This window comes from Oncorhynchus tshawytscha, linkage group LG26 (assembly GCF_018296145.1).
Source record: "Oncorhynchus tshawytscha isolate Ot180627B linkage group LG26, Otsh_v2.0, whole genome shotgun sequence".
NCBI lineage: Eukaryota > Metazoa > Chordata > Actinopteri > Salmoniformes > Salmonidae > Oncorhynchus > Oncorhynchus tshawytscha.
This window is the reverse complement of record NC_056454.1, coordinates 19,373,971-19,401,294: the sequence shown is the minus strand read 5'-3', so window position 1 is coordinate 19,401,294 and position 27,324 is coordinate 19,373,971. Positions and strand designations below refer to the sequence as shown.

General features: G+C 45.0%; 1 protein-coding gene across 5 annotated transcripts in view; it reads left to right on the top strand.

The window, feature by feature from the left end:
* LOC112225310 (diacylglycerol kinase eta-like) overlaps positions 1-27,324 on the top strand; it is a 74,079-nt gene that overhangs the window by 15,107 nt on the left and 31,648 nt on the right. For all 5 annotated transcript variants that reach the window (XM_042306464.1, XM_042306462.1, XM_042306467.1 and 2 more), the window contains 4 exons: positions 3,784-3,894; positions 8,134-8,214; positions 15,849-15,953; positions 24,006-24,138. In XM_042306464.1, coding sequence (XP_042162398.1) covers positions 3,784-3,894; positions 8,134-8,214; positions 15,849-15,953; positions 24,006-24,138 — 430 coding nt within the window. The remainder of the gene's footprint in view (positions 1-3,783; positions 3,895-8,133; positions 8,215-15,848; positions 15,954-24,005; positions 24,139-27,324) is intronic.

The window sequence follows — 27,324 nt, the reverse complement described above, 5'->3', positions numbered from 1 at the left end:
TGTTATGAAAACTTGAAATCGGCCCTAATTAATCGGCCATTCCGATTAATCGGTCGACCTCTAATTTGGATCCGAGCTACAATGCTCAGTGACTGATTTTCTGAACCTGAAAAAATCATTCATCATTCTATGCCACTTCCTGTCCATTGAACTGGACTATTGTACTAGAATCTCAAACATCTCCCTTCTTAGACCACGCACTACCATATGGTACTGTCCTTTTTAGCATGGCCAGCATGACGTTAGGAGCTATAGGAGCTGGTTTGTGTCACTGTAGCAGGCTTGTGGCTAGGGGCATATGGCTGGTGTTAGGAGCTGGTTTATGTCCTAACTGTAGCAGGCAGACTAGAGGCTGGATATGATATCCTCAGGGACAGGATGCAGGCCTGTTCTTTTCATTTACCCTTTCAGGGAACTCCTGCCTGCTCCGCTCTTATCCCCCAGCACAGCTGCTGGACTCATTGGAGCTCAGCCTTTGTCCATTGTGTGTGTGTGTGTTTCAATATTCAGGCCAGGGAGAGGTGTGTGTGCGTGTACATTACTTGGTGGTAAGGTTAGTTCAATTCTGTCTGGCAGCCCTGCCCTCCCCAGTAACAGGGGAATGTGTGTGTGTGTGTGTGTGTGTGTGTGTGCGTGTGTAGCAGAGGAATAGGCTAATAATAGATTGCTTCTGGCCCAGTTGGCCACAGGAAGGAGATGGAGACAAGGAGAGGAACTATGGGGGCCAAAGAGGAACAAACTAGAAAATAGAACAGCAAACTGGAGCAAAGCTACTTTTTCTCTCGCCTGGCATAAAAGTTATACTTCTGACTTTGTTATGAGGGACTTTTGCAGCCGTCTTGCTCTCCATCCCCATCTCCACTCTGGCCTCTTTTCCTAGTAGAAGAATACGTACAAGCTGGTTTGCAAAGCTTGTTTCAGCCTTGTCCAATATTTCAAGTAAAGTAAGTATAGGATGTTACACAAAGTATAATATGTAAACAGTGGTGTTTGTAACTTTGCACTCTAAACGTGTAGTCATCGTACTGTGGTTCTGGTAGTTTTACCCTCTTGCTCCTATCCTCTTTCTCGGTCATGTGGCTCTCATGATGTCTCTCGGTCTCTGATTGGATTAGCCATGCAGCCTGCTGATTGGACAGTGAGCTCATCTGTGTAGACCTGCTCTGACCTTTAGATGAGTGATTTGAACGCATTATGAGAGGAGAAACACTCCTTCATGTAGTGTCAGGACCATTGTCTATGTGTGTGTAACACATTTACCAGAAGTGACAAGACCCCTTTTTCGGTTACCTACCCACCCACCCACCTACCTACCTACCTACCTACCTACCTACCTACCTACCTACCTACCTCCTACCTGCCTGCCTACCTACCTGCCTACCTACCTGCCTGCCTACCTACCTACCTACCTACCTACCTACCTACCTACCTACCCACCCCAGTCCCATTGTAAAGGAAGTTTCTAGTGCAGACCTTACTTGCCCACCTACCTACCTCCCCTAGTGGTTCTATAACAAGGCTATGACTTCATACGCCATGCCTGTCCCTCGGTATTTCAATCCTTACGTGCTGGTTCTTTGATAGTCGTCACAGGCGAGCAACGGTTGCCTTATAAGGTAGTCCGTAATGTGGTATTTCACCTTAATCCAGTTGAGGTATTTAGGCTTTAAACTCTGCTACATAAAGGAAGGGAATTAATATTTGAAGCATGTAAACAGTCAAGCCGAGTGGCCAGTGTTCGGCTTGGGGCCTCTCTGCATGGGCTAGAAGTAGAAGCTGCCCTTAACCACAGGTCTAGGGTCAGAACCTTGCTCAACTCTGGTCACATTGCCAATGTTCGCAGAGGTTCTTTATGTTTTCCCCTTTACTGGAAATCAGTCATTTTTAAGTAATTTGCTCAAAATACTGTCCTTTACAAAACGTGCAGTTAGTGATAGCGAGGGTATGTGTTGTTAGCCATTGTCTGTGTTAGTTAGCGAGACAGTGAGTTAGCTACAGCCAGTCTGTGTTAGTTAGCGAGACAGTGAGTTAGCTACAGCCAGGCTGTGTTAGTTAGCGAGACAGTGAGTTAGCTACAGCCAGGCTTGTGTTAGTTAGCGAGACAGTGAGTTGGCTACAGCCAGTCTGTGTTAGTTAGGGAGACAGTGAGTTAGCTACAGCCAGGCTGTGTTAGTTAGCGAGACAGTGAGTTAGCTACAGCCAGGCTGTGTTAGTTAGCGAGACAGTGAGTTAGCTACAGCCAGGCTTGTGTTAGTTAGCGAGATAGTGAGTTAGCTACAGCCAGTCTGTGTTAGTTAGTGAGCCATCGAGTTAGCTACAGCCAGGCTGTGTTAGTTAGTGAGCCATTGAGTTAGACGTAGCCAAGGCTGTATGTCCTTAGCGAAACAGTGTGGCGGATGGAGTGCTGTGTTTAGGTTGACACAGCTGGTGGACAGGCAGGATGTCAGCTCCAAACCTCCATCTCTGTTTGTAATTCTCCCTTCAGAGAGAACATTTCCTCTGCTAAAAATAGGCCTCGCTGTGTGTGTGCCCCCTCCCCTGTGTGCCCCCAGAGTGCTGTTCTTCACCCAGCGTTTCCATGTGTGTTGTGTGTGTGTTTATAGAGCCCGTTTAGTTTTTCCCCAATTCCGTCTTCTCTTGTTTTTCCAGGTTTCAGTTTTTTTCCAGGTTTTTCAGGTTTTCACTTTCAATATCACACTTTTTTAAATGTACTACTAAGTTCAATACGTTTTTTAAACATTGTTGAATGCCGTTTTAATGTCTGGATTCTGTGATTCTGTCCGTGTTTCCCGCAACTCTGATTTTATAGGGCCCTATGTTTACTGTCGGAAGTACAAATCTGATCTACGGTGTCACAGAGACAGGACAACCTGCAGGCGTACACAGGACATACACCTCTCTCTCTCTCTGTGTCTGGTTTGCCTGTAAAAGTCCCATGAAAAGCTTTCAATGGCAAAACATGCTCAAACACTCTTCTCTTCCACGTTATGACAGTCTCTTAAAAGAAATGTCACCTTTCAGAGTAGAAGACAGGTGCTTATTTAGTTAAATTGGTTAAAACATGTTCAGACCACTGAGTTCAACAGAGGGTTAGAACTAGTGAATGAAATGCTCCCCTCCCTCTCTCTTTCTCTCCTCCCTCCCTCCATCTCTCTCTCCCCTCCCTCCCCCTTTCTGTCTGTCAGGCCTGAGTGTGAGCAATGTGTGTTTATAGTGGGTCAGAGAAGCAAGGCATCTTTAATGGCCTTCTCCTTTCTTTGCTGTTATTTAGCCTGTCCTTCCTCTCCCATGCATGAAATTGACACACACTCACTTTTATCTCAGCAGAGTTTCCTGTAGATAAACACAGAGGTGTGGTCAGTGCGCAGTGAGCCTTGGGCATTGTGTGTGTGTGTGTGTGTATGTGTGTGTGTGTGTGTGTGTGTGTGTGTGTGAGCATGCTCCATGGGGGAGGAGGATTAACTCTGCCAGTCACTGGGATTAACACAGAGCTCATACATACTATACCCTTACCTGGAGGGTACAACACACGTGCTGGGCTTCAGTGTTTTCGGTTATGTGATATTTGTCAATTGTATTAATTAATGTATTGAAACAGGGTTTGGGGTTAGTTTAGTTCACTGTTCAGACAATTCATGGTGAATTGAAGATACATTTAACCATGTCCCCCCCTCTCTCTCTCTGTTCTTCTCCCCCTCTCTCTCTGTCTCTCTCCCTCTCTCTCTCTCTCCCTCTCCCTCTCTCTCTCTCACTCTCTCTCTCTCTGTCTCTCTGTCTCTCCAGACCAGTGTGAAAGAAGGACTGTTGCTGAAACAGACAAGCTCATTCCAGAGGTGGAAAAAACGCTATTTCAAACTGAGAGGACGCACACTTTACTACGCCAAAGATGCCAAGGTAGGACACACACACACACACGCACACAGACACACGCACACAGACAAAGACAAACACACAGACAAACACAGAGTCAGAAAAACTATTTAACTGTCTCTCACTGACTACCATAGCAGCCTATTTTAGAGGCCCAGCAAAAGCACATGACATTTAGCCACCCTATATAGAGAGCAATAGTAATGGCATCTTTTTGTAAGCACTAATTCTGCCATGGTTCGTTGAACAAAGCCTATGGGAAAGTTAATGGAATTTTTGCACGGTTTTTGGATAAACACTGAAAATAAGTTCTGTGGTAAACACAGGTTTAGGAGATCTTATAAAAATGTCTGTGTGATAATCTTCATCAGCTAATGTCAGTTTTTGTGAATTTTCAAGCATTTATTTAATAAAAAAAAGCACATGAAGGATTCATAATTCATAAAGGTCATGTTAAATTACTGATATCATCGAATAGAACAAAACGTATTAGATCTCCTAAGCCTGTGTTAACCGCAGACCTGATTTTCAGCATTTATCCCAAAACTTTCCACAATCATTTTCCCCATAGGGATGGCTGAACAACCCAGAGGTAACTCATTTCCACAGCCTTTCGTAGTTGAACCAGGTGTGTTAATGCAGGGTTGGAACTATAGACAGCAACAAACCCTCTAGGTCTCCAGGACCAGGGTTGAAGACTGCCCCTACCCTTAACTATATACTCAGAACCCCTGTCCCCAAAACGTCTTACCCCTCTACCCTTTGACCTTTAATCTGACTTCCCTCTCCTGCTTCTGGCAGCCTGCCAACCCTTTACCCCTAACCACCATAACCTCTAACACCCCAGAACTAACCCTCATAACTGTTTTACCCTACCTCTCTAACCCTGAACCCCATAACCCCAGACCCAAACCCTCTCCCTTGGCTCGTTGGCAGGAGTCCTGCAATGTAACCCCTTACCTCTAGTCCTAGTCTTTCTAGGCACCCTATTCTGTGGCAGTCTGGCATTCCATTTAACACCTAACCTCTAACCCCAACCCCTGACCTCTTAGACTGGCAGTGCCCTGGCCCGGTGGCAGGAGCGGGCATTGCGCAGCGTTTCCAGGAGTCGTGTATGTTGGAGGGTTCTGTCCGTGTGCTGGGCAGGGCCTCGCCGCACACCACCGCCTAGCGGATCCGACGAAGGTCTGATGTCGATACGGGTCAGCTGCAGCGTCACGACCGGGCCACCTTAGTACCATCCCATCTTCCCACAGCCCACCCATAGACTCTGATTTAAGGCTTTAGACTCTTCTGTTAGCCTCTAGACTTTAAGGCCGTAACGTCAGTCCTCGAGGGCTACAGTCCTGCTGGTCTTGACATTTCTTCCTATCTCTTCTTTTGGGTCAATGAATATGTCTTAACTAAAGAGTCAACATAACATTTTTGGACAGGTGTACCTCAGGTAAACCAGCAAGACACAGTGGACCAGAGTTTGACCTACTGCTCCAGAACTACAGGCCACCCCCCCCCCTCTACATTCGCTATCCTGCCACATTCACTCCAGCATCGCCTAGAAAGCCTGTTTGCTCTGGCATTGCTTAGGAGCCTGTTCATGTTCATGTTCCCTCATGGATGTGTATCAATGGTCCAAAGTGTCCTCCTCTCCTCTGCTATCTCCTCTCATCTCTTCTCTCTCCTCTAGTTTCTTCCTAAGGACTGCTCTTTCTCAATGGGACAGTAGATGAGTATTGGTCAGGACCCTGGCCCTGGGGAGCTGCAGTCAGGCTTTTTGTTCAAGCGCAGCACTAAAATCTGATTCCCATTCCAGGACCAGGACTGTTGTAGATCAGGGTGGTAATTATTAGGGGCACGCAACATGACAAATGTGCGTTTCTTACTGGACAAGTCCAGGTAGCCGTTCCCTGGTTCTGTTCGTTTTCTTCTGTTTGGTGCCCAACGATCATGACCCAGGAGATTAGAGCAGGAGAGGAAGCCATCTGAGGTCATTGAGATGCAAGTTAGGAGTCTTGCTCCTGTCTTGTGGGAGAAACACACCTCACTTCCGCTGTCCAGACCACCTCCACTCTGCCCTGTCCGTCCTCCACATGTCTGGCCCTCTGTCTACCGGCCTGCTAGAGGGCACTGTGCAGCCAGGTGCTTTGTTTCATCATCACAATGCAACCACAGAGACTACCTTGACAAGCATCTCTTTCTATATGCCTAGAACTTTCTATATGGAACAACTAGCTTGCTAGCTAATGGACAGTGTTTTGGCCTGAGTTGACTCTCAACTCTACCCTCTTCTCTCTGTCTTGGGAATTCAGTCCTAAAGTTTAGGGATTAAATTGGGACTAGGAGTCAGAATGTGTTAATGTCACGCCATTGCTACACACAGCTTTCACGAGAAGGCCAGAGAGCGAGAGAAACATTCAACATCCATACTCACCTTTACCTAGACCCTGTTCCAATACGTCCGAAATTCAACCTTCCTTCCTTCTTTTTCTTGAAGTAATTGGATTGGTTGAAAGGGTTTAGCTTATCCAATCACATACAGACTCATGACTAGATTAAAGGGGGAGGAAAGAAGGGTTTCTAAGTATTTGAACAGGGCCTTAGTCCACACCGTCTCTGAGTAATGTATGTCCACTGACAGTTGTCACATGGCTCGATAGTGCATGCATGTGTGTGTGTTTGTCATTGCTGAGACAGACTCACACACATACACGTGATACCAGCCATGTCATGACAGCCAAGAGTGCTTGAAGAGGGGGAAATGTTTATGTTGGCATGCCACACACAAGCTCTCAGACCCCCACCGCCCACACACACACATACTCTGGCTAGTGTCCCCATCCTGCTCTTAAACCATCCCTGGAGAGTGTCATAAACAGGGCATTTCTCTGACAGCTGCAGCCTTTAAGGACGAACACACACACACACACACACACACACTAGGGGCATTCCTCTACTATAACAGCGGCAGCTGCACTGTAGTTGGCCTCCAGCCCTTTAAGAGCTCAGCGGCAGGGCAGGCAGTAGTGATGTCATCATCCGGCAGGTTGTGTGTTTGGATATCATGTTCCTATTAGCAGGTCCTGGCTCGTCTGCTCTCTGCTGACTGACTGAATGGGGCTGTTCCAACATTGACTTGGGATAATCTGCTCTCATTCATCGTGTGTGTGTGTGTGTGTCTCACTCAGTAGTAGCCGTGTGTTTGAGTCTGTGCCAGAGGTGGGATAAACAACCGCTATTCTTCGATCTATGCCATCAGGTCTATAGTTAGTTGGCCTACGTTGAATTAATCAAGGTCATCATTAGCATGTCGCTTTGGCCTGCTTCTTATTACTATTACAATAGACATAAGGCTCATTATAGCTCCTCATATAGAATAATGCATAATGCTTATAGCAGTTCATATAACACAGGAGTGGCCTTCCTCCTGGACTGCTGTACTGGGTGTGCAAGCTTTCGATCAGGCCCTGGGCCACACCCCAGATAAAACTTATCAAGTTCCTGATGAGCAGCTGATTAGCTGAACCAGAGGTGTTAATGCAGGGCTTGTGCAAAAACCCTGCACACCTAGTAGGAAGGTCACCTAGCCCTGATAGAACATATGATCATGTATAATGCTTATAGCTCTTCATACAGAGTAAGTGTATGATACTGCATGATGTCCTCCCAGTTTCTGATCTGTTGCCCAATTATCGCCAAAATATTAGAATTGGGCTGCCTGTGTAAACACAGCCTAAGATTCAGGGTTGTGGTCAGTTGAATATCTATTCATTAGGGATTGAATCTAAACATTGGATGTTTAAGTGCTTTTCATTTGAACTGATTTATGTAAATCATGCGTTTATGATCTATAGGTAAATATTGAAGTTGCACAGCTCTCAAGTCTGTTTTTGTCCCATTGTGATTTCAAAATGGCTTTTCTTTTTTGGGTCTAGGTCAGTTAAGATTGACCCCAGCCCTGAAGTCAATATTTAAGATAAGGCTCCCATAGATCTGTGTATTGTGTATTAGTATTTTGTGTGTTTTGTCATACTCAGAGTACTCAATCTGTTGATCTGTTTGGTCTTCCTCCTCTGTTCTCTATACCTTTCCTCTCTCGTCTCTTCTTCCACCTATCCTCTCTTCTCCTCTCTCTTCTGCCTCCTCTCCTTTCTCATTTCCTCTCCTCTTCTTCCTCTCCTCTCTTCTCCTCTCGCCTCTTCCTCATCTTCCTCCTCTCTCCTCTCCTCTTCTTCCTCTTCTTCCACTCCTCTTTCTCCTCTCCTACAGTCTCTGATATTTGACGAGGTGGACCTATCAGATGCCAGTGTGGCTGAGTCCAGCACTAAGAATGTTAACAACAGCTTCACGGTGAGATTCTACATGAATGTACGCATGCACGCGCACACACGCACACACACACACACACACACACACACACACACACACACACACACACACACACACACACACACACAAAATCAAATCAAACGTTTGTTTATTTGTCACATGTACAGGATACAACAGGTGTAAAAAAAATGAATGTTCGCTACATTCAAAGTCACTGCCAATATCATATCAATGTGCAGTGATGCGGTGGTAGTAGGTAGGTACATGTAGGCAGGGGGAAAAGTGACTAGGCAGCAGGATAAATATTATAATAATAGTAGCAGCAGTGTCTAAACTGTGTGTGTGTGTGTGTGTGTGTGCGTGCGCGTGTGCCTACATTAGGTTGCACTGCAGATCAATGTGCTATGCTAAGGCCACCAAAGTCTTATGTTGATGATGATTGCTTCAATGTGAATGTGGTGTGTGTGTGTGTGTGTGTGTGTGTGTGTGTGTGTGTGTGTGTGTGTGTGTGTGTGTGTGTGTGTGTGTGTGTGTGAGAGAGAAATGTAAGCAAACATCTTGTCAACTGGGATGCAAACTGACAGGGAACAGTGAGTGTGTTCTTGTTTTTCTATTAATGTTCTCTCACACACACACACACACACACACACACACACACACACACACACACACACACACACACACACACACACACACACACACACACGTGCACAAGCTCAAAGGAGTGAGTGAGGGCATGTCTTTCTATAAATGTCCACCCTCTCCCCTGGCGTTGCTATAAAAAGAAAGGAGAAGGAAGAGAGAGTCAGGAGAGGAGTAAGAGAGAGAGTTCAGAGGAGAACACAGGGCTATTTTTAGCATCGCCTTTAGCGCTCCGCTGAGCATGTTTGGGATGACTTGACTGCCTGCATATTGGTTTCTGTGTGTGTTTGCGTGTCTGCTCGCTTGCTAGCCGAGCTTACTTGACCCCATGACGAAATACATTTTTGAAGATCTTCCCCAAGTGGTCAAGCAGTGACGAGCTCCGACTACATCGATTCGCCCAGGGTTGATACTTCTATGTTTGTCTTCTGTAGTTGCGTGTCTTTCTTTGTTTGCTGAAATCCATACTTTTTAATAATGCCGTTAGCCAAATACAATCGCGACCGTTTCCTAGTTTCTGTTGCTATAAAATGGTAACTGTGTCAATTGAATCTCCGATTACTTAGGGTAATGTACATCTTAGAGCAACAAAGGACATGGAAACGGTCGGTAGTTGTTTTTGACAAAAGTTTTGTTAAGTATGGATTTCAGCAAACAAAGAAGATAAGCGTTTCATAATAGCATTTTTTTAAAGTATTGACCTTGGGATAATCATTGTAGTTGGCGCTGAATTTCACAAAGCCTGGTTTCTGCTCCACTTCGTTGGTGGAACTCATCAGAAACTTCCTTCGCCATGGAATTGAGTTTAGTTAGCTACCCGCTTGCAAGCTTGTATATTTGTGTGTATGTGTGTGAGTTTGCGTGTCTGCCTGCATGAACACTTGTGTGTGTGTGTGTGTGTGTGTGTGTGTGTTGGGCACGTGCAGTGCAGGGGAATGCACATGCTATCTAATGTTTGCTATGAGTCACTGGAGTGGGGTGCAGCTTATAGAGAGATCAGCACAACCCTCAGAATGACTGTAGAGACAAACCACATCAGAGAGAGGGATTGGGAGGGGAGAAAGGGATGGAAAGAGAGGGGGTTGAGAGAGTGAAAGAAAGCTGCAAAGGACAGGGGGATGGATGGAGAGATAAAGTAAGCGGGAGGGAAGGAAGGAAGGAAGGAAGGAAGGAAGGAAGGAAGGAAGGAAGGAAGGAAGGAAGGAAGGAAGGAAGGAAGGAAGGAAGGAAGGAAGGAGAGATGGGGACAGTAGAGAGAGGAAAAACAAGGGACAGAGAGAAAGAGCAAAATGAAAAGGGAGGGAAAGAGAGTGAGAAAGGAAGAGAGATTTAATAGCACAGAAGTTTTTGTTCTGGAACTCAACACATTCCACTATCTCCAGTACATTTACATGTGCAGACCTTTAAACACCAAGGACAGGGATGTGTTTTGATCACTCTTCAGGGATGTGTTTTGAGTTAGGTTATTCAGGGGTGCGTTTTGGGTCAGGTTATTTAGGGATGTGTTTTGAGTTAGGTTATTCAGGGGTGCGTTTTGGGTCAGGTTATTTAGGGATGTGTTTTGAGTTAGGTTATTCAGGGGTGCGTTTTGGGTCAGGTTATTTAGGGATGTGTTTTGCGACAGGGTATTCTGTGCTCTCTTCCCCTTTGGGGAATGTGCAATGCTGAACCTCTGGGGTGCATTTATTATAGAAGGGCTCTTCACCTCTGTTGTTGGTGTGTGTGGTTGTGTGTGTGGGTGCGAGAGAGTGAGAGAGAGTGCTGCTCCATGTGACAGTGTGCGTGTGTAGTGCTCTGTTTGTTCCTCAAGCGGCTGAGGATCTGCTGCAGTGAGGGAGACACACACGCACACACACATACACACACACACACACACCGAGAGGGGGAGACCAGGCTTCACCATTCAGCACGACCGCACACACTCTCCTTGAGAGAGAGAGAGAAAGAGAGAGAGTGAGAGAGAGTGGGGGTAAGTGCATTGCAGGATGGCTTTCAGACACAGTTAGTGTTAATGAATACTGCAGTTCATCTGTCTGTCTGTCTCTATGTCTCTGTCTGTCTCTCTGTCTGTGTGTCTGTGAGTTGAAAGATGCTGTTGTGGTCTGTGCAGGTTGGTTTGTGCTGGGGATGGGACAGCATGATATAGGGGATGGGACAGCGTGATATAGGGGATGGGACAGCATGATATAGGGGATGGGACAGCATGATATAGGGGATGGGACAGCGTGATATAGGGGATGGGACAGCGTGATATAGGGGATGGGACAGCATGATATAAGGATGGGACAGCGTGATATAGGGATGGGACAGCATGATATAGGGGATGGGACAGCGTGATATAGGGAGGGGATGGGACAGCGTGATATAGGGAGGGAGTGGGACAGCATGATATACAGGGATAGGGGACAGCGTGATAGAGGGAGTGGGACAGCATGATAGAGGGAGTGGGACAGCATGATAGAGGGATGGGACAGCGTGATATAGGGAGTGGGACAGCGTGATAGAGGGAGTGGGACAGCATGATAGAGGGAGTGGGACAGCATGATAGAGGGAGTGGGACAGCGTGATAGAGGGAGTGGGACAGCGTGATGAGGGAGTGGGACAGCATGATAGAGGGAGTGGGACAGCGTGATAGAGGGAGTGGGACAGCGTGATAGAGGGAGTGGGACAGCGTGATAGAGGGAGTGGGACAGCGTGGGACAGCGTGATAGAGGGAGTGGGACAGCGTGATAGAGGGAGTGGGACAGCGTGATAGAGGGAGTGGGACAGCGTGATAGAGGGAGTGGGACAGCGTGATGGGACAGCGTGATAGAGGGAGTGGGACAGCGTGATAGAGGGAGTGGGACAGCGTGATAGAGGAGTGGGACAGCGTGATAGAGGGAGTGGGACAGCGTGATAGAGGGAGTGGGACAGCGTGATAGAGGGAGTGGGACAGCGTGATAGAGGGAGTGGGACAGCGTGATAGAGGGAGTGGGACAGCGTGATAGAGGGAGTGGGACAGCATGATAGAGAGAGTGGGACAGCGTGATAGAGGGAGTGGGACAGATACTGTTCAGTGCGTGGCGTGATAGAACACTAAAAGATTGTATGTTAGCCTTTGTATTATTGATGTCCTTCGTTTCTGTGTCCTTCTCTCTTTCTGTGTGTGTGTGTGTGTGTGGTGGGGGCAGCATGGTCTTCTGAATTTAAGATGTGTTGAAACAATTTGGTTACTGAGGTGTGTGTGTGTGTGTGTGTGTGTGTGTGCACGCGGTGCTTGCGTGCACTTGTGTGTATGTGTGTGTATGCGGGTAGTGTGTGTGTATGTAGTGTGTGTATGCGGGTAGTGTGTGTGTATGTAGTGTGTGTATGCGGGTAGTGTGTATGTATGTAGTGTGTGTATGCGGGTAGTGTGTGTGTATGCGGGTAGTGTGTGTGTATGTAGTGTGTGTATGCGGGTAGTGTGTGTGTATGCGGGTAGTGTGTGTGTATGTAGTGTGTGTATGCAGGTAGTGTGTGTGTATGTAGTGTGTGTATGCATAGTGTGTGTGTATGTAGTGTGTGTATGCAGGTAGTGTGTGTGTATGTAGTGTGTGTGTGTATGTAGTGTGTGTGTATGTAGTGTGTATGCGGGTAGTGTGTGTGTATGTAGTGTGTGTGTATGTAGTGTGTGTGTATGTAGTGTGTGTATGCGGGTAGTGTGTGTGTATGTAGTGTGTGTGTATGTAGTGTGTGTGTATGTAGTGTGTGTATGCGGGTAGTGTGTGTGTATGTAGTGTGTATGCGGGTAGTGTGTGTGTATGTGTGTGTATGCGGGTAGTGTGTGTGTATGTGTGTGTATGCGGGTAGTGTGTGTGTATGTGTGTGTATGCGGGTAGTGTATGTGTATGTGTGTGTATGCGGGTAGTGTGTGTGTATGTGTGTGTATGTAGTGTGTATGCGGGTAGTGTGTGTGTATGTGTGTGTATGCGGGTAGTGTGTGTGTGTATGTAGTGTGTACGCGGGTAGTGTGTGTGTATGTAGTGTGTACGCGGGTAGTGTGTGTGTCTGCGCGTGTGTGAGTCTGCGCATGTGTGAGTCTGCGTGTGTGTGAGTCTGCGCGTGTGCGTATGTGTGAGTCTGCGCGTGTGTGTGTGTGAGTCTGCGCGTGTGTGTGTGTGAGTCTGCGTGTGTGTGTGTGAGAGTCTGCGCACACTCGCGTGTGTGTGTGTGTGAGTCTGCGTGTGTGTGTGTATCTGAGTCTGATCCTGTCATGTACCTTTCTGCAAGTGGTAATTTTTCTCTGCATGTTAGTGAATAGAACATTGTAATGCCTTGCTATTCAATTTAGATGATCAAATCTTGATGGCTCTAATGCTGTGATCTCAACTCCAGGCAATTGAACCCTCATTTAGATAGATGATACCCTTGTATTCCAGCCCATTATAGAAGCTGAATGTTAGGTTAGCTACTGTATGACTCTTGTTAATGTGTTCAAGCAATGAGAACCCAATCTTGATGTGATTTTCTCGATAACGGGTAGCTGTAGACTCATAGTGGGATCCTCGTGATTCGAGATGACTGTGGGGTTATGAAGAGTCTGCTCTAGAAGGCGAAAAATGATTGATTATGGAAATGATTACCAATCAAACATGGAGAATTAATTGATATGATTATAAAACACACACACACACACACACACACACACACACACACACACACACACACACACACACACACACACACACACACACACACACACACACACACACACACACAGACACACACCTCAACACTCCTCATCTGCCCTTTGACCTAAGTCTGAGGTGGCTCATCAGGGAACTTCTCTCCCTCAAGAGTTTCCAGTGCTATTTATAGAAACACACTCCAGTTTCCCTAGGCAACCATCCTTCATCCCCTACATGCACACACACGCGCGCACACACATACACACACTCTCTCTCTATGTAACCCTGCAGCATCAGGTCACTCTAATCCTAGAGAAAGAAGGGGTCGATTGCAGCGAACAGGCAGAATGCAGTGCTACACGTTAAAGTGTAACTAACGGGAGATAACATGCACCCGCGTGTTAAAGCAAACTTGCAACGAAAAACCCACCAGAAAAAATCTGCAGATCAGTTCACCTCTAGTTGTTACCAGAGATACCGTATATAATGACGAGATGGTCTTGTCTCCGCTCTAACAGTGGGAGGCGTTGTCCCAAAGGCGGGAAGGCTTGCCACTTGTTCTGCTTGGTCTAGTTAGCCAGCTATATCTAACAAGACACACACGCAAACAAACACACACCCACACACAAACCGCAACGAACCCAGAGGGGTCAGTGAGGTGAGTGTGTGACGTGCACAGGTGTTTCTTTTATCCGTCAGACAGACAGAGGGCCGCCGTGTGGAGCTGTTTGTCTGTCTGTGGACACATCCGTTCTTTTATCCCGACATGATTTATTCATCCACAACAACACCATTACAACGCACAACGGCAACAGTCACATCGCAGGGGAAAAGAGGTTGGATCGGCACGGAACCCGTGAAGCTGTAACTGTCCATGTCTCCTAATGGAGAAGACAATATGGTCTGACAAACGGTATCAGTCTTATTCTTTTGCATGTCATCATGCATTATAGCTACTGTAGCACATGAATGTGTTACTGTAGATTTCTTGCAGAAAATACTGCACTAGTACAATTGTGTGTGTGTGTGTTGGGTTGGGGGGGGGGTCTTTGTTCAAACGTTTTAAGTATATCTGCCTCATACACAAGAGGTGATATGTGTGTTGTGTGTTGTATGCCACACGGACACATGCGCGCACACACACACACAAACACTGATGGGTGGCTGCTGTGTGTGAGCTAACGGCTATGTTTCCACTCCTGGTAATGGGCTCAGAGCCTCAGATGCTGCTGGTCCACAGGGCAGACAGACCTGGACACAGCTGCTGAGATGCAGGGAGGGAGGGATGGATAGCACAGGGAGGGAGGGATGGATAGCACAGGGAGGGAGGGATGAGTGTGGGTGGGCACTGTGACAGAGACTGGGTAATTATCAGGTGAAAATATACAAATAGATCTAAATTGGTGTATGCGTGCATTTGTGGGTGTATGCATGTGTGCGCTTTGTTAGAAGGCGTTTCAGTGTGTTGTGTGGCACTTTTTTTGTGTTGAAGGTTTTTGGTTGCAGTGTTTGTGTGTGCGTGTGTGTTATGGTCGTCTTTATTAGAAGGTGTTTGTGTGTGTTGCTGCGTGTTGCTGTGTGAACCCCCTGCCTCGAGTCTCCCAGCACTGAATCCTTGTCAGCCGTGTTAACACCCCCTCTATCGCTACCTAAAAGGACAACAGCGAGAGGAAGAGGGGGATAGAGAGAGGAGAGAAAATGGTTAGGGATAAAAGAGAGGAAATAGAGAAGACTGAGAGAGTAGAGAAAGAAATAAGGCAGAGGGAGAAAAGAAGAGAAGAAAAGAAGAGAGGAGGGAGAGATAGAGAAGCGATAGAAGATAAGACCGAGTGATGAATAAGTGATGAATGTTGAAAGGGTTGTGTCTGTAATGTCTGTCTGTCTGTCTACTGGGAGCCTCTCCCTCCCTCCCTCAGCCTGGAGAGAGAGGGAAAGAGAGGAGGAGGAGGGGGGCTATGGGCTCTCGGCCTTTACCAAGGCACTCCGCCTGTCACCTCACCTCAGACTCAAAACATGAGGGAGTGTGAGCGGGCAGACAGAGAGAGAGAGAGAGAGAGGGGAGGGGGGATAAGTGATAAGGGTAAGAGTGAGGACATGTTTGAGGGGGCTGAGAAAGAGAGAGAGACAGGGCAAGCTAGCGCAAGGAAATGTTGCGGGGAAAAAGAATGAGAGCGAGGCAGATCGTGAGCGCCTAAGAGAAAAAAGGGAGAGAAAGCGAGGGAGGGGGCTTGTCCTCACTCCCCTCTTAAAGACGGAGAGCGGATCTCCCGCCGGCTCAGAGGCTAGGCAGAGGACTCTCTCTCTGTGTGTACACTCATCATCCTTGTCTCTCCATCTCTCTATCCACCCATCCATCTATCCATCCAGGTGATCACTCCATTCCGCAGGCTCATCCTCTGCGCGGAGAACAGGAAAGAGATGGAGGACTGGATCAGCTCGCTGAAGTCCGTCCAGTCCAGAGAGCATTACGAGGTAAGACCCGATCCATTCTCTATAGCAACAGATCCACTGCCTGTCTGGGAGCGGGAGAGAAAGAGGAAGAGAATAAGAGGGGAGGCATGGAGAGAGGGGGAAGGAGAGAATTGGGAAAAGGAGAGGAGATGGAGAATGTTGCAGAAAACAATAGGTCTTTGATCTGAGCATTGGTTAACTGTGGAGGCTTATGATGATGTCCATTTCTGCTGTTTAGATAGCAGTTATTTAGCCGTTATATATTGTTGTAATATTGCTATGTTTCTAATGTTTATTTTGGAGATGTGTGTGAGCGGCAGGGTAGTGTAGCGCAGGATAGTGCAGGAAAGTGCAGGGTAGTGCAGGGTAGCGCAGGGTAGTGTACTCAGTGGGTCCCGTGCTCTGTAGCGTGCTGTGAACTGGAACATCTATTTCACCCACTAAGGGTGGTCGCGGCTGCCCAGCTCACAGGAGGCATACACACATGTGTATGCACACGCACGTACACGCACACAAACAGTGTTGTATATACAGACAGTCTTAACAGGTTTTTACCAGCTAGTGTCTGTCTCCTCTCTCCTTACTCTCTGTGTGTCTTCCCTTACAGAAAAAAACACATGATTTCACATGTTACATTTCTACATGTTTTGCAATCATTTGAAATCATGTGAAACCATGTGGTTTTTAGAACACTTCTCACGTGATGATATTTCACATGAGATTTCACAGGTGATGCCCTGCAAACAAAAATGTGTCATTTGGATGTCCCCCGACACCTCCCACAATTATAGGGTTTACAATTAACATATTTGACACACTTTGACATACACTAAATGACCAAAACTTTGTGGACACCTGCTCGATCAAACATCTCATTCCAAAATCATGGGCATTAATATGGAGTTGGTCCACCCTTTGCTGCTATAACAGCCTCCACTCTTCTGGGAAGGCTTTCCACTAGATGTTTGAACATTGCTGCGGGGACTTGCTTCCATTTAGCCACAAGACCATTAGTGAGGTTGGGCACTGATAATGGGCAATTAGATCTGGCTTGCAGTCGGCACTCCAATTCATGTCAAAGTTGTTCGATGGGGTTGAGGTCAGGGCACTGTGCAGGCCAGTCAAGTTCTTCCACACCGATCTCAACAAACCATGAAATTGGAATGGTGACTTTGTGCACGGGGGCCTTGTCATGCTGAAACAGGAAAGGGCCTTCCCCAAACTGTTGCCACAAAGTTGGAAGCACAGAATCGTCTAGAATGTCATTGTATGCTGTAGCGGTAAGATTTCCCTTCACTGTAACTAAGGGACCTGGCCCGAACCATGAAAAACAGCCCCAGACCATTAGTCGTCCTTCACCAAACTTTACAGTTGGAACTATGCATTGGGGCAGGTAGCATTCTCCTCACATCTGCCAAACCCAGATTCGTCCGTCGGACTGCCAGATAGTGAAGCGTGATTCATCACTGCAGAGAACACGTTTCCACTGCTGCAGAGTCCAATGGCGGAGAGCTTTACACCACTCCAGCCAATGCCTGACATTGCGCATGGTCATCTTAGGCTTGTGTGCGGCTCCTCAGCCATGGAGACTCATTTCATGAAGCGCCCGACGAACAGTTATTGTGCTGATGTTGCTTCACTCGGGAGTGAGTGTTGCAAACAAGGACATACGTTTTTACACACTACGTGCCTTCAGCACTCAACAATCCCATTCTGTGAGCTTATGTGGCTTACCACTTCGTGGCTGAGTCGTTGTTGCTCCTAAACATTTTCACTTCACAATAACATGCCTTACAGTTGACCGGGGCAGCTCTATCAGGGCAGACATTTGACAAACTGACTTGTTGAAAAGGTGGTATCCTATGACGGTGCCACGTTTAAAGTCACTCTTCAGTAAGGCCATTCTACTGCTAATGTTTGTCTATGGAGATTGCATGGCGGTGTGCTTGATTTTATACACATGTCAGCAACAGTTGTACCTGCGATTTGAAGTCATAACCTCTTGGTTCACGGCATTCCAATATTCCTGCTACGCCACCGTGTCAAAGATTGATTTCCCCATATTCCTACACTTTAAACTTCAAAGTAAATCTCAGCTTTGTTAAAAATACACTCAAGAAAAGCTATTATATTAATCACAGTGATTCAGGAGTAACATTAAAACAGAATAACACAGTGCCTTTGGAAAGTATTCAGACCCCTGGACTTTTTCCACATTTTGTTAGGTTACAGCCTTATTCTAAAATTGTTTTAAATACATTTTTCCTCTCATCAATCTACACAAAATACACCACAATGACAAATGATACAATTTTTGCAAATAAAAAAAAGAATACCTTATTTATATAAGTATTCAGACCCTTTGCAATGAGACTCGAAATTGAGCTAAGGTACATCCTGTTTCCATTGATCATCCTTGAGATGTTTCTACAACTTGATTTAGATTAAATTGATTGGACATGATTTGGAGAGGCACACACCTGTCTATATAAGGTCCCACAGTTGACAGTTCATGTCGAAGCAAAAACCAAGTTACGAGGTTGAAGGAATTGTCCGCAGAACTCCGAGACAGGATTGTGTCGAGGCACAGATCTGGGGCAGTGTACCAAAACATTTCTGTAGCATTGAGGGTCCCCAAGAACACAGTGCCCTCCATCATTTTTAAATGGAAGAAGTTTGGCACTACCAAGATTCTTCCTAGAGCTGGCTGCCCGGCCAAACCGAACAATCGGGGGAGAAGGGCCTTGGTCAGGGAGGTGACTAAGAACCCGATGGTCACTCTGACAGAGCTCCAGAGTTCCTCTGTGGAGATGGAAGAACCTTCCAGAAGGACAGCCGTCTTTGCAGCACTCCACCAATCAGGCCTTTATGGTAGAGTGGCCAGACGGAAGCCACTCCTCACTAAAAGGCACATGACAGCCCTCTTGGAGTTTGCCTAAAGGCACCTAAAGGACTCAGACAATGAGAAACACAATTCTCTGGTCTTATGAAGCAAAGATTGAACTCTTTGGCCTGAATGCCAAGCGTCACATCTGGAGGAAACCTGGCACCATCCCTACGGTGAAGCCTGGTGGTGGCAGCATCATGCTGTGGGGATGTTTTTCAACGGCAGGGACTGGGAGACTAGTCAGGATCAATGGAAAGATGAATGGAGCAAAGTACAGAGAGATCCTTGAAGAAAACCTGCTCCAGAGCATTCTGGACCTCAGACTGGGGCAAAGGTTCACCTTCCAACAGGACAACGACCCTAAGCACACAGCCAAGACAATGCAGGAGTGGCTTCGGGACAGGTCTCTGAATGTCCTTGAGTGGCCCAGCCAGAACTCTCCCCATCCAACCTGACAGATCTTGAGAGGATCATACGGATCATACCCCAGAAGACTCTATGCTGTAATTGCTGCCAAAGGTGCTTCACCAAAGTACTGTAAAGGGTCTGAATACTTATGTAAATGTGTGGTTTTTTTGTGTTTAAAAAAAATTGTTAATCATTTTGCTAAAATATCGGAAAACCTGTTTTTGCTTTGTCATTATGGGGTATTGTGTTCAGATTGATAAGGAAAGAAAACTATTTAATCCATTTCAGAATAAGGCAAAATGTGGAAAACGTCAAGGGGTCTGAATACTTTCCGAATGCACTGTATACCCCACAAACATTAGACAACTATACAGGAAACCCTCAAATTGATGAAATAAGTAATCAATGATGAGAGAATAGTCAGATTAACCTAAGAGCAAATATGTATAGGTAATATAGGTAATGAATAGGTAATGGTAATGAATGCTAATGTATAGGTAATGAATCTGTAGGGCACTTTGTGGCGCAGCAGAAAGATCAGCATACCCCAAATCCAGAGGTTGAGAGCTCAAATCCCAGGTGGGGTCATATTGAAAATTCACCACTAAGTGACCATGTCAAATATAAATGTTAGAGATGTTTACACTATTTTATCTGAACAGTGTACCACTTACCTTAAACCTCCATACCATTTCATTACTTTCCTGACAAATAAGCACTTGTGAAATGTGCATTTTCACATGTGCAATCACACTTTTGTGATGTCACATTTTCACATGTGAAATAGCTGTTTTCACATGTGGAGCTGAAATATCCACTTGTGAAAACAAGAGACGTGAGGTCAGTTAGTTGTTCACGTGAAACCATATGTTCACCTGTATTCAAATGTGCAGTTTCACATGTGAAAATCGAATTTGCGGTTTTACATGTGAAAAATGTTCAACGTTAGTTTCATGGTTCCAACATGTTGACATTTTTCATCTCCATCTCGTCACATTTGTTTCACTAGATGATGTTTTCACACGTTGCTTTGACTTGTTGACACATGTTATCACATGAACTTCGCATAAAATCACGTGCTCACGTGAAACTACATGAAACGGGATCACATGTCAAATTCACGTGTTTTTTTCCCCCGTGAAAAACACACAACACCAGTATCCTCTCTAACGAACCATTTAATGTTATTACAACAGAAAAATAAGAGTGGATCTTTGATATTCACGCTTAAAAACAATCATTGTAAAATCTCAACTTAACAAACATCAAGATGATTATAAAAGCATCTAGAAATGATCCTTTTGAAATGTTCTGCCGTGACAAGAAACATATTACTGTTGATAGCGGTTGACTGCTACGCTTGTCTCCGGGGAAGATAAAGAATATACGGTAGAATGCCAGCACTGCATATTAAAGCCTTTGATTTGGGAATGAAAGATGACATAAGATTGTTTCCATCTCTGCCCCCTCTCCTCTCCTCTCCACTGCAATGCAGTAGCACCCCAGAGCAATAGAGTAGAGCTACAGGTCCAGGAAACTATACTCCCATGTTGGAACCACAGGTTACAATTCTAATAGGGCGGAAAGGATAGATGGTATGATTGTCTGTATGAATCCAAAAGCTTATGTTAAATGGATAATGGGACATTTTGGTAATGAAGTGCTTTTTTCTAGTCACCGAGAGTCAGATAATATCTCTGTGTGCAGTTTAGAATGTAGTTTCTGTGCCATTGCTAAATGATTGTCTCCAGGAACAACTAGCTAGCCCCTCTCAAAAGCAGGGAAAAAAACCTTCTAACTACTCTAAAGATTGGTCAGTTCTAGTCTTACAAAGCTGCTATCAAGTAGTTGCCAAAATGTCGCACTATCCCTTTAGGTAAAGACTTTGTTTATTGAAGTATGGTTAAAGCCTTCTTCTAATCTACATTTTAAAAATATTAAACTATTGTATAAAGTATAGTAAAAGAATGTCAAATTAAGTCAATGTTATCAAATGCTTGTGTAAAATGATTGTGTATAGGCTCTGTTTTGCTCACCCCAAAGAGAACTGTGCTGTGTAAAAACATTGTACAGTGTACACTGCAGTGCAATTCGTGGAAAGCAATTTGTAACTTTTCTTTAACTATATCTTTGAGAAATATTTGTTTCAGTAAATGGTGTGAAAATGCAAATCAAATGTTATTTATCACATGCGCCGAATACAGCAGGTTTAGACCTTAAGCCCATAACCAACAATGCAGTTTTAAGAAAAATAAGAGTTAAGAAAAAGATTTACTAAATAAACTCAAGTAAAAAACAAAAGATCAACAATAAAATAACAATAACGAGGCTATATACAGGGGGTACCGGTACCGAGTCAATGTGTGGGGGTACAGGTTAGTCCAGGTTATTGAGGTAATATGTCAGTACCAGTCAAAAGTTTGGACACCTACTCATTCCAGGGTTTTTCTTTCTTTCTTTTTTTTTTACTATTTTCTACATTGAGAAACTATTTTCTACACAAGACATCAAAGCTCTGAAATAACACATGGAATCATGTAGTAACCAAAAAAGGTGTTAAATAAATCAAAATATATTTTAGATTTGAGGTTCTTCAAAGTAGCCACCCTTTGCCTTGATGACAGCTTTGCACACTCTTAGTATTCTCTCAACCAGCTTCATGAGGAATACGTTTGATGCAGCACTCCATCTGATGCAGCACTCCATCACTCTCCTTGGTCAAATAGCCCTAACAGCCTGGAGCTGTGTTTTGGGTCATTGTCATGACTACCACAGCATTCTTCAGTGATATGCCATCCCACCTGGTATGCGCTTAGTGGGACTATCATTTGTTTATCAACAGGACAATGACCCAAAAGACACCCCCAGGGTGTGTAAGGGCTATTTGACCAAGAAGGAGAGTGATGGAGTGCTGCATCAGAGGACCAGACCTCCACAATCACCCGACCCTAATTGAGATGGTTTGAGATTAGTTGGACTGCAGCGTGAAGGAAAAGCAACCAACAAGTGCTCAGCGTATGTGGGAACTCCTTCAAGACTGTTGGAAAAGCATTCCAGGAGAAGCTGGTTGAGAGAATGCCAAGAATGTGCAAAGCTGTCATCAAGGCAAAGGGTGGCTACTTTGAAGAATCTCAAATATGAAATATATTTTTGATTTCATAACACTTCTTTGGTTACTTTGTGATTCCATATGTGTTATTTCATAGTTTTGATGTCTTCACTATTAATAGTAAAAATAAATAAAAATCCTTGAATGATTAGGTGTGTTCAAACTTTTGACTGGTCCTGTAGATGTAGGTAGGGGTAAAGTGACTATACATAGATAATAAACAGCACGTAGCAGCAGCGTAAACAAAGGATGCCGGGGGGTTCAGCAGTCTGTTCAGCAGTCTTATGGGGGTAGAAGCTGTTAAGAAACCTTTTGGACCTAGACTTGGCTCTCCAGTACTGCTTGCCGTGTGGTAGCAGGGAGAACAGTCTACAACTAGGGTGGCTGGAGTCTTTGAACATTTTTGTGGATCTGAGGACCCAAATCTGTTTCAGTCTCCTGAGTGGAGGGTACAAAGCATACACCCCTGAGGGGCCCCGGTGTTGAGGAGCAACATGGCAGATGTGTTCTTGTCTGCCCTTACCACCTGGGGGCGGCCCATCAGGAAGTCCAGGATCCAGTTGCAGAGGGAGGTGTTTAGTCCCAGGGTCCTGAGCTTAGTGATGAGCTTTGAGGGAACTATGGTGTTGAACGCTGAGCTGTAGTCAATGAATAGCATTCTCACGTAGGTGTTCCTTTTGTCCAGGTGGGAAAGGGCAGTGTTGAGTGCAATATAGATTGCGTCATCTGTGGATCTGTTGAGGCGGTATGCAAATTGGAGTGGGTCTACGGTTTCTAGGATGATGGTGTTGATGTGAGCCATGACCAGCCTTTAAAAGCACTTTGTGGCTACAGATGTGAGTGCTACGGGTCGGTAGTCATTTAGGCACAGGGGACTATGAAGGTCTGCTTGAAACATGTAGGTATTACAGACTTGGCCAGGGACAGGTTGAAAATGTCAGTGAAGACACTTGCCAGTTGGTCAGCGCATGCTCGGAGTACACGTCCTGGTAATCCGTCTGGCCCCGCGGCCTTGTGAATGTTGACCTGTTTAAAGGTCTTGCTCACATCGGCTACGGCGAACGTGATGACACAGTCGTCCGGAAAAATTGGTACTCTCATCTTCAGTGTTGCTTGCCTCCAAGCAAGTCATTTTAGCAATTACATTTACTTTTGATACTTAAGTATATTTAGAACCAAATACTTTTTGACTTTTACTCAAGTAGTATTTTACTGGGTGACTTTAGTTTTTACTTGAGTAACTTTCTACTAATGTATCTATACTTTTACTCAGTTATCACAATTGGGTACTTTTCCCCCACCACTGTTAACGAATTTACCGCATGTTGATGTCACCATGGAAGGCCAAAACTCTATCCTAAAACAGGCTGAAATTTCAGGCGGTCATTTCAAACAGCTCTTACACTAAAAGGGCATGATCATCATTTCCACAATTTCACAGTATTATTCCAACCTCATAGTGTAAAAATATCTACAAAACACAGGAAATCACGTTTTTGACTGCACTATGCCTTTAAGGTAATTTGTGCCATTCTGTCTTTTCCAAATGTTATGGTTATTTCTCTGTCTGTGTTTTTTAACATGAGCAAAATGGAGCCTAATGTGTAAAGTATAGTGCCTGACTGTATATCCTGGTGTTGCCAACCTGATTTAACCTTTCGTTTGCCAGACAGCACAGTTTAATGTGGAACATTTCTCAGGGATGCACAACTGGTATGCCTGCTCCCACGCACGCCCCACCTTCTGTAACGTCTGTAGAGACAGCCTCTCTGGCGTCACTTCCCACGGCCTGTCCTGCGAAGGTAAGAGTCTCACGCACACACACACACACACACACACACACACACACACACACACACACATCTCTGTTTTATCTCTCCTATCACCTCTCCTCCTCAACTATCTGTCCATCCCTCCTCCCACGTCTCTCCATCTACTCATTAATGGACCAGCGAGAAGCATGCTACTGCTCTGTGTGTCCCTCTTGGGCTGTGGTAGTTTCAATCAGTCCTGGGCAGGTGGAGGGGAGTGGAGATATAGGACTGGGGCTGTACAATGGGGAATAGGACTTACTTACTTATTCCTCTTCGCTCCCTATGGAGTATAAATTCGCAACAAGCCCACACCATCCAGAGAATAGGTCTATAAGCTCATAGAAGGGCAGGGCTGGGGGCAGTTCAATTTAAGTATCCATTCAATACTACTTTATGCTTTGTTTCCCTCCGGATCGATTAAGTATAGTATAGTAGGGCAGAGCTGTGCAGGAGCTGAATGATAGGGGATTGGTGTATTCGCTGGAGAAATAAGTTGTGGGTTGAGAAGAGCGTACAATTTGTCCTAGACGTTGTAGTGTCTTCTTTGCTGGCTAGCCTACTGTGAGAGGCTAATGATAACCCATTAATTGCTCTGAAATGAAGGGCTTCCTCCTTGAAGCCTCCTCAAAGGCTATTATGGATGTGTGTGTGTGGCGTGTGTGTGGGGTGTGTGGCTCATAGACTGCTCCATACATGTAACCCTAGTATAATGTCTGTCTCTCCCATCTGCAGTCTTCTACATTATACATGTTTTATGGTTTGAGATGATGTGGAAGGTCAGACCAATCACACACGAACACACACACAGACACACCACACACGCACTTGCAGATGATGTGAACGCTATAGGCTAATTAGCATTAGATTCATATTCATATGGTGTTCATTATGGTTGTCTGACTCACAGGCTCCTTATATGAAACCAGGAAGTGGTGTATAAATAGTACTGGTATAAAAATGGTTGGTTATACTGTTCCTTTGCAGCTTAGGTGTGGATAGATGGAGCAGTCTAAAACAGAGCCCAATGAAACAGTGACAGTTGCGTCATTCCCACTCTTTTCTATTAATTCAGTTGTGCTGATTAAACTTGTTAGGTGTGAATCATATACAGCACCAGTCAAAAGTTTGGACACACCTACTTATTCAAGGGTTTTTCTTTATTTGTACTATTTTCTAGATTGTAGAATGATAGTGAAAACATCAAAACTATGAAATAACACATATGGAATCACAAAGTAACCAAAAAAGTGTTCAATAAATCAAAACATGTTTTAGATTTTAGATTCTTCAAAGTAACCACCCTTTGCCTTAATGACAGCTTTGCACACTCTTGGCATTCTCTCAACCAGCTTCATGGGGAATGCTTTTCCAACAGTCTTGAAGGAGTTCCCACATATGCTGAGCACTTGTTGGCTGCTTTTCCTTCACTCTGCGGTCCAACTCATCCCAAACCATCTTAATTGGGTTGAGGTCAGGTGATTGTGGAGGCCAGGTCATCTGATGCAGCAATCCATCACTCTCTTTGGTCAAATAGCCCTTACACAACCTGGAGGGGTGTTTTGGGTCATTGTCCTGTTTAAAACAAATAATAGTCTCTAAGCGCAAACCAGATGGGATGGCGTATTGCTGCAGAATGCTGTAGTAGCTGTGCTGGTTAAGTGTGCCTTGAATTCTAAATAAATCACTGACAGTGTCACCAGCAAAGCACCCCACACCATCACACCTCCTCCTCCATGCTTCACGGTGGGAACCACCTACTCTGCTTCGCACAAAGACACAGATGTTGGAACCAAAAATCTCAGATTTCCACCGGTCTAATGTCCATTGCTCGTGTTTTTTGGCCCAAGCAAGTCTCTTTTTCTTATTGGTGTCCTTTAGTAGTGGTTTCTTTGCAGCAATTCGACCATGAAGGCCTGATTCACACAGTCTCCTCTGAATAATGGATGTTGAGATGTATCTTACTTTAACTATGAAGCATTTATTTGGGCTGCAATTTGAGGTTTAGTTGACTCTAATGAACTTATCCTCTGCAGCAGAGGTAACTCTGCGTCTTCCTTTCCTGTGGCGGACCTCATGAGAGCCAGTTTCATCATTGCGCTTGATGGTTTTTGCGACTGCACTTGCAGAAACTTTCAAAGTTCTTTCCATAATATGGACTTGGTCTTTTACCGAATAGGGCTACCTTCTGTATACCACCCCTACCTTGTCACAACACAACTGATTGGCTCAAAAGAAGGAAAGAAATTCTACAAATTAACTTTTAACAAGGCACACCTGTTAATTAAAATGCATTCGAGGTGACTACCTCATGGAGCTGGTTGAGAGAATGCCAAGAGTGTGCAAAGCTGACATCAAGGCAAAGGGTGGCTACTTTGAAGAATCTCAAATATAAAATATATTTTGATTTGTTTAACACTTTTTTGGTTACTACATGATTCCATATGTGTAATTTCATAGTTTTGATGGCTTCACTATTATTCTACAATGTGGAAAATGAAGAAAAACCCTTGAATGAGTAGGTGTGTCCAAACCTTTGACTGGTACTGTATATATAACCTTTATTTTACCATTAAGGTAAATTAAAAACAAATTCTTATTTACAATGACAGCCTGGCAAAAGACAAAAGGCCTCCTGTGGGGCAGGGATTAAAACGGAGAGACAATACAGACAACATAGACAGAACACACTTGGCAACAGCACAGATACATCATTTTATGTTGACATTTCAGTCATTTAGCAGACGCTCTCATCCAGAGCAACTTACAGGAGCAATGTCACCATGATACACGAAGAGAGACCTATGGCAATAGCACAACATTGCACACGCATTAACAAGTGCAGACAACAGCACAAGGGATACTTCATCTGTTAGGGAGAAGAACATATTGAGTCCTAATATTCAAGAGGCTGTGTGTGTGTGTGTGGCCGTCAGACAGTCTAATAAAGGGTGTCTCTCTCTCTCTCCCTCTCCGCCTCAGTCCTTGATTAGAGGGTTAAGATAAAAATCAGAAATGGAACTGGCTTCCAGGTTCAGATTTGAATTTGCCTTGTCTAGGGTATCGGATCATTAGCTTCTTCTGATTCATTCCGATTGCAATGTTGTGGCTTCATGGAAGAACGCTTTTGTAAAGAACATTGCTTTCACTATTTTTGTCTCCTTTTTGGGACATTGG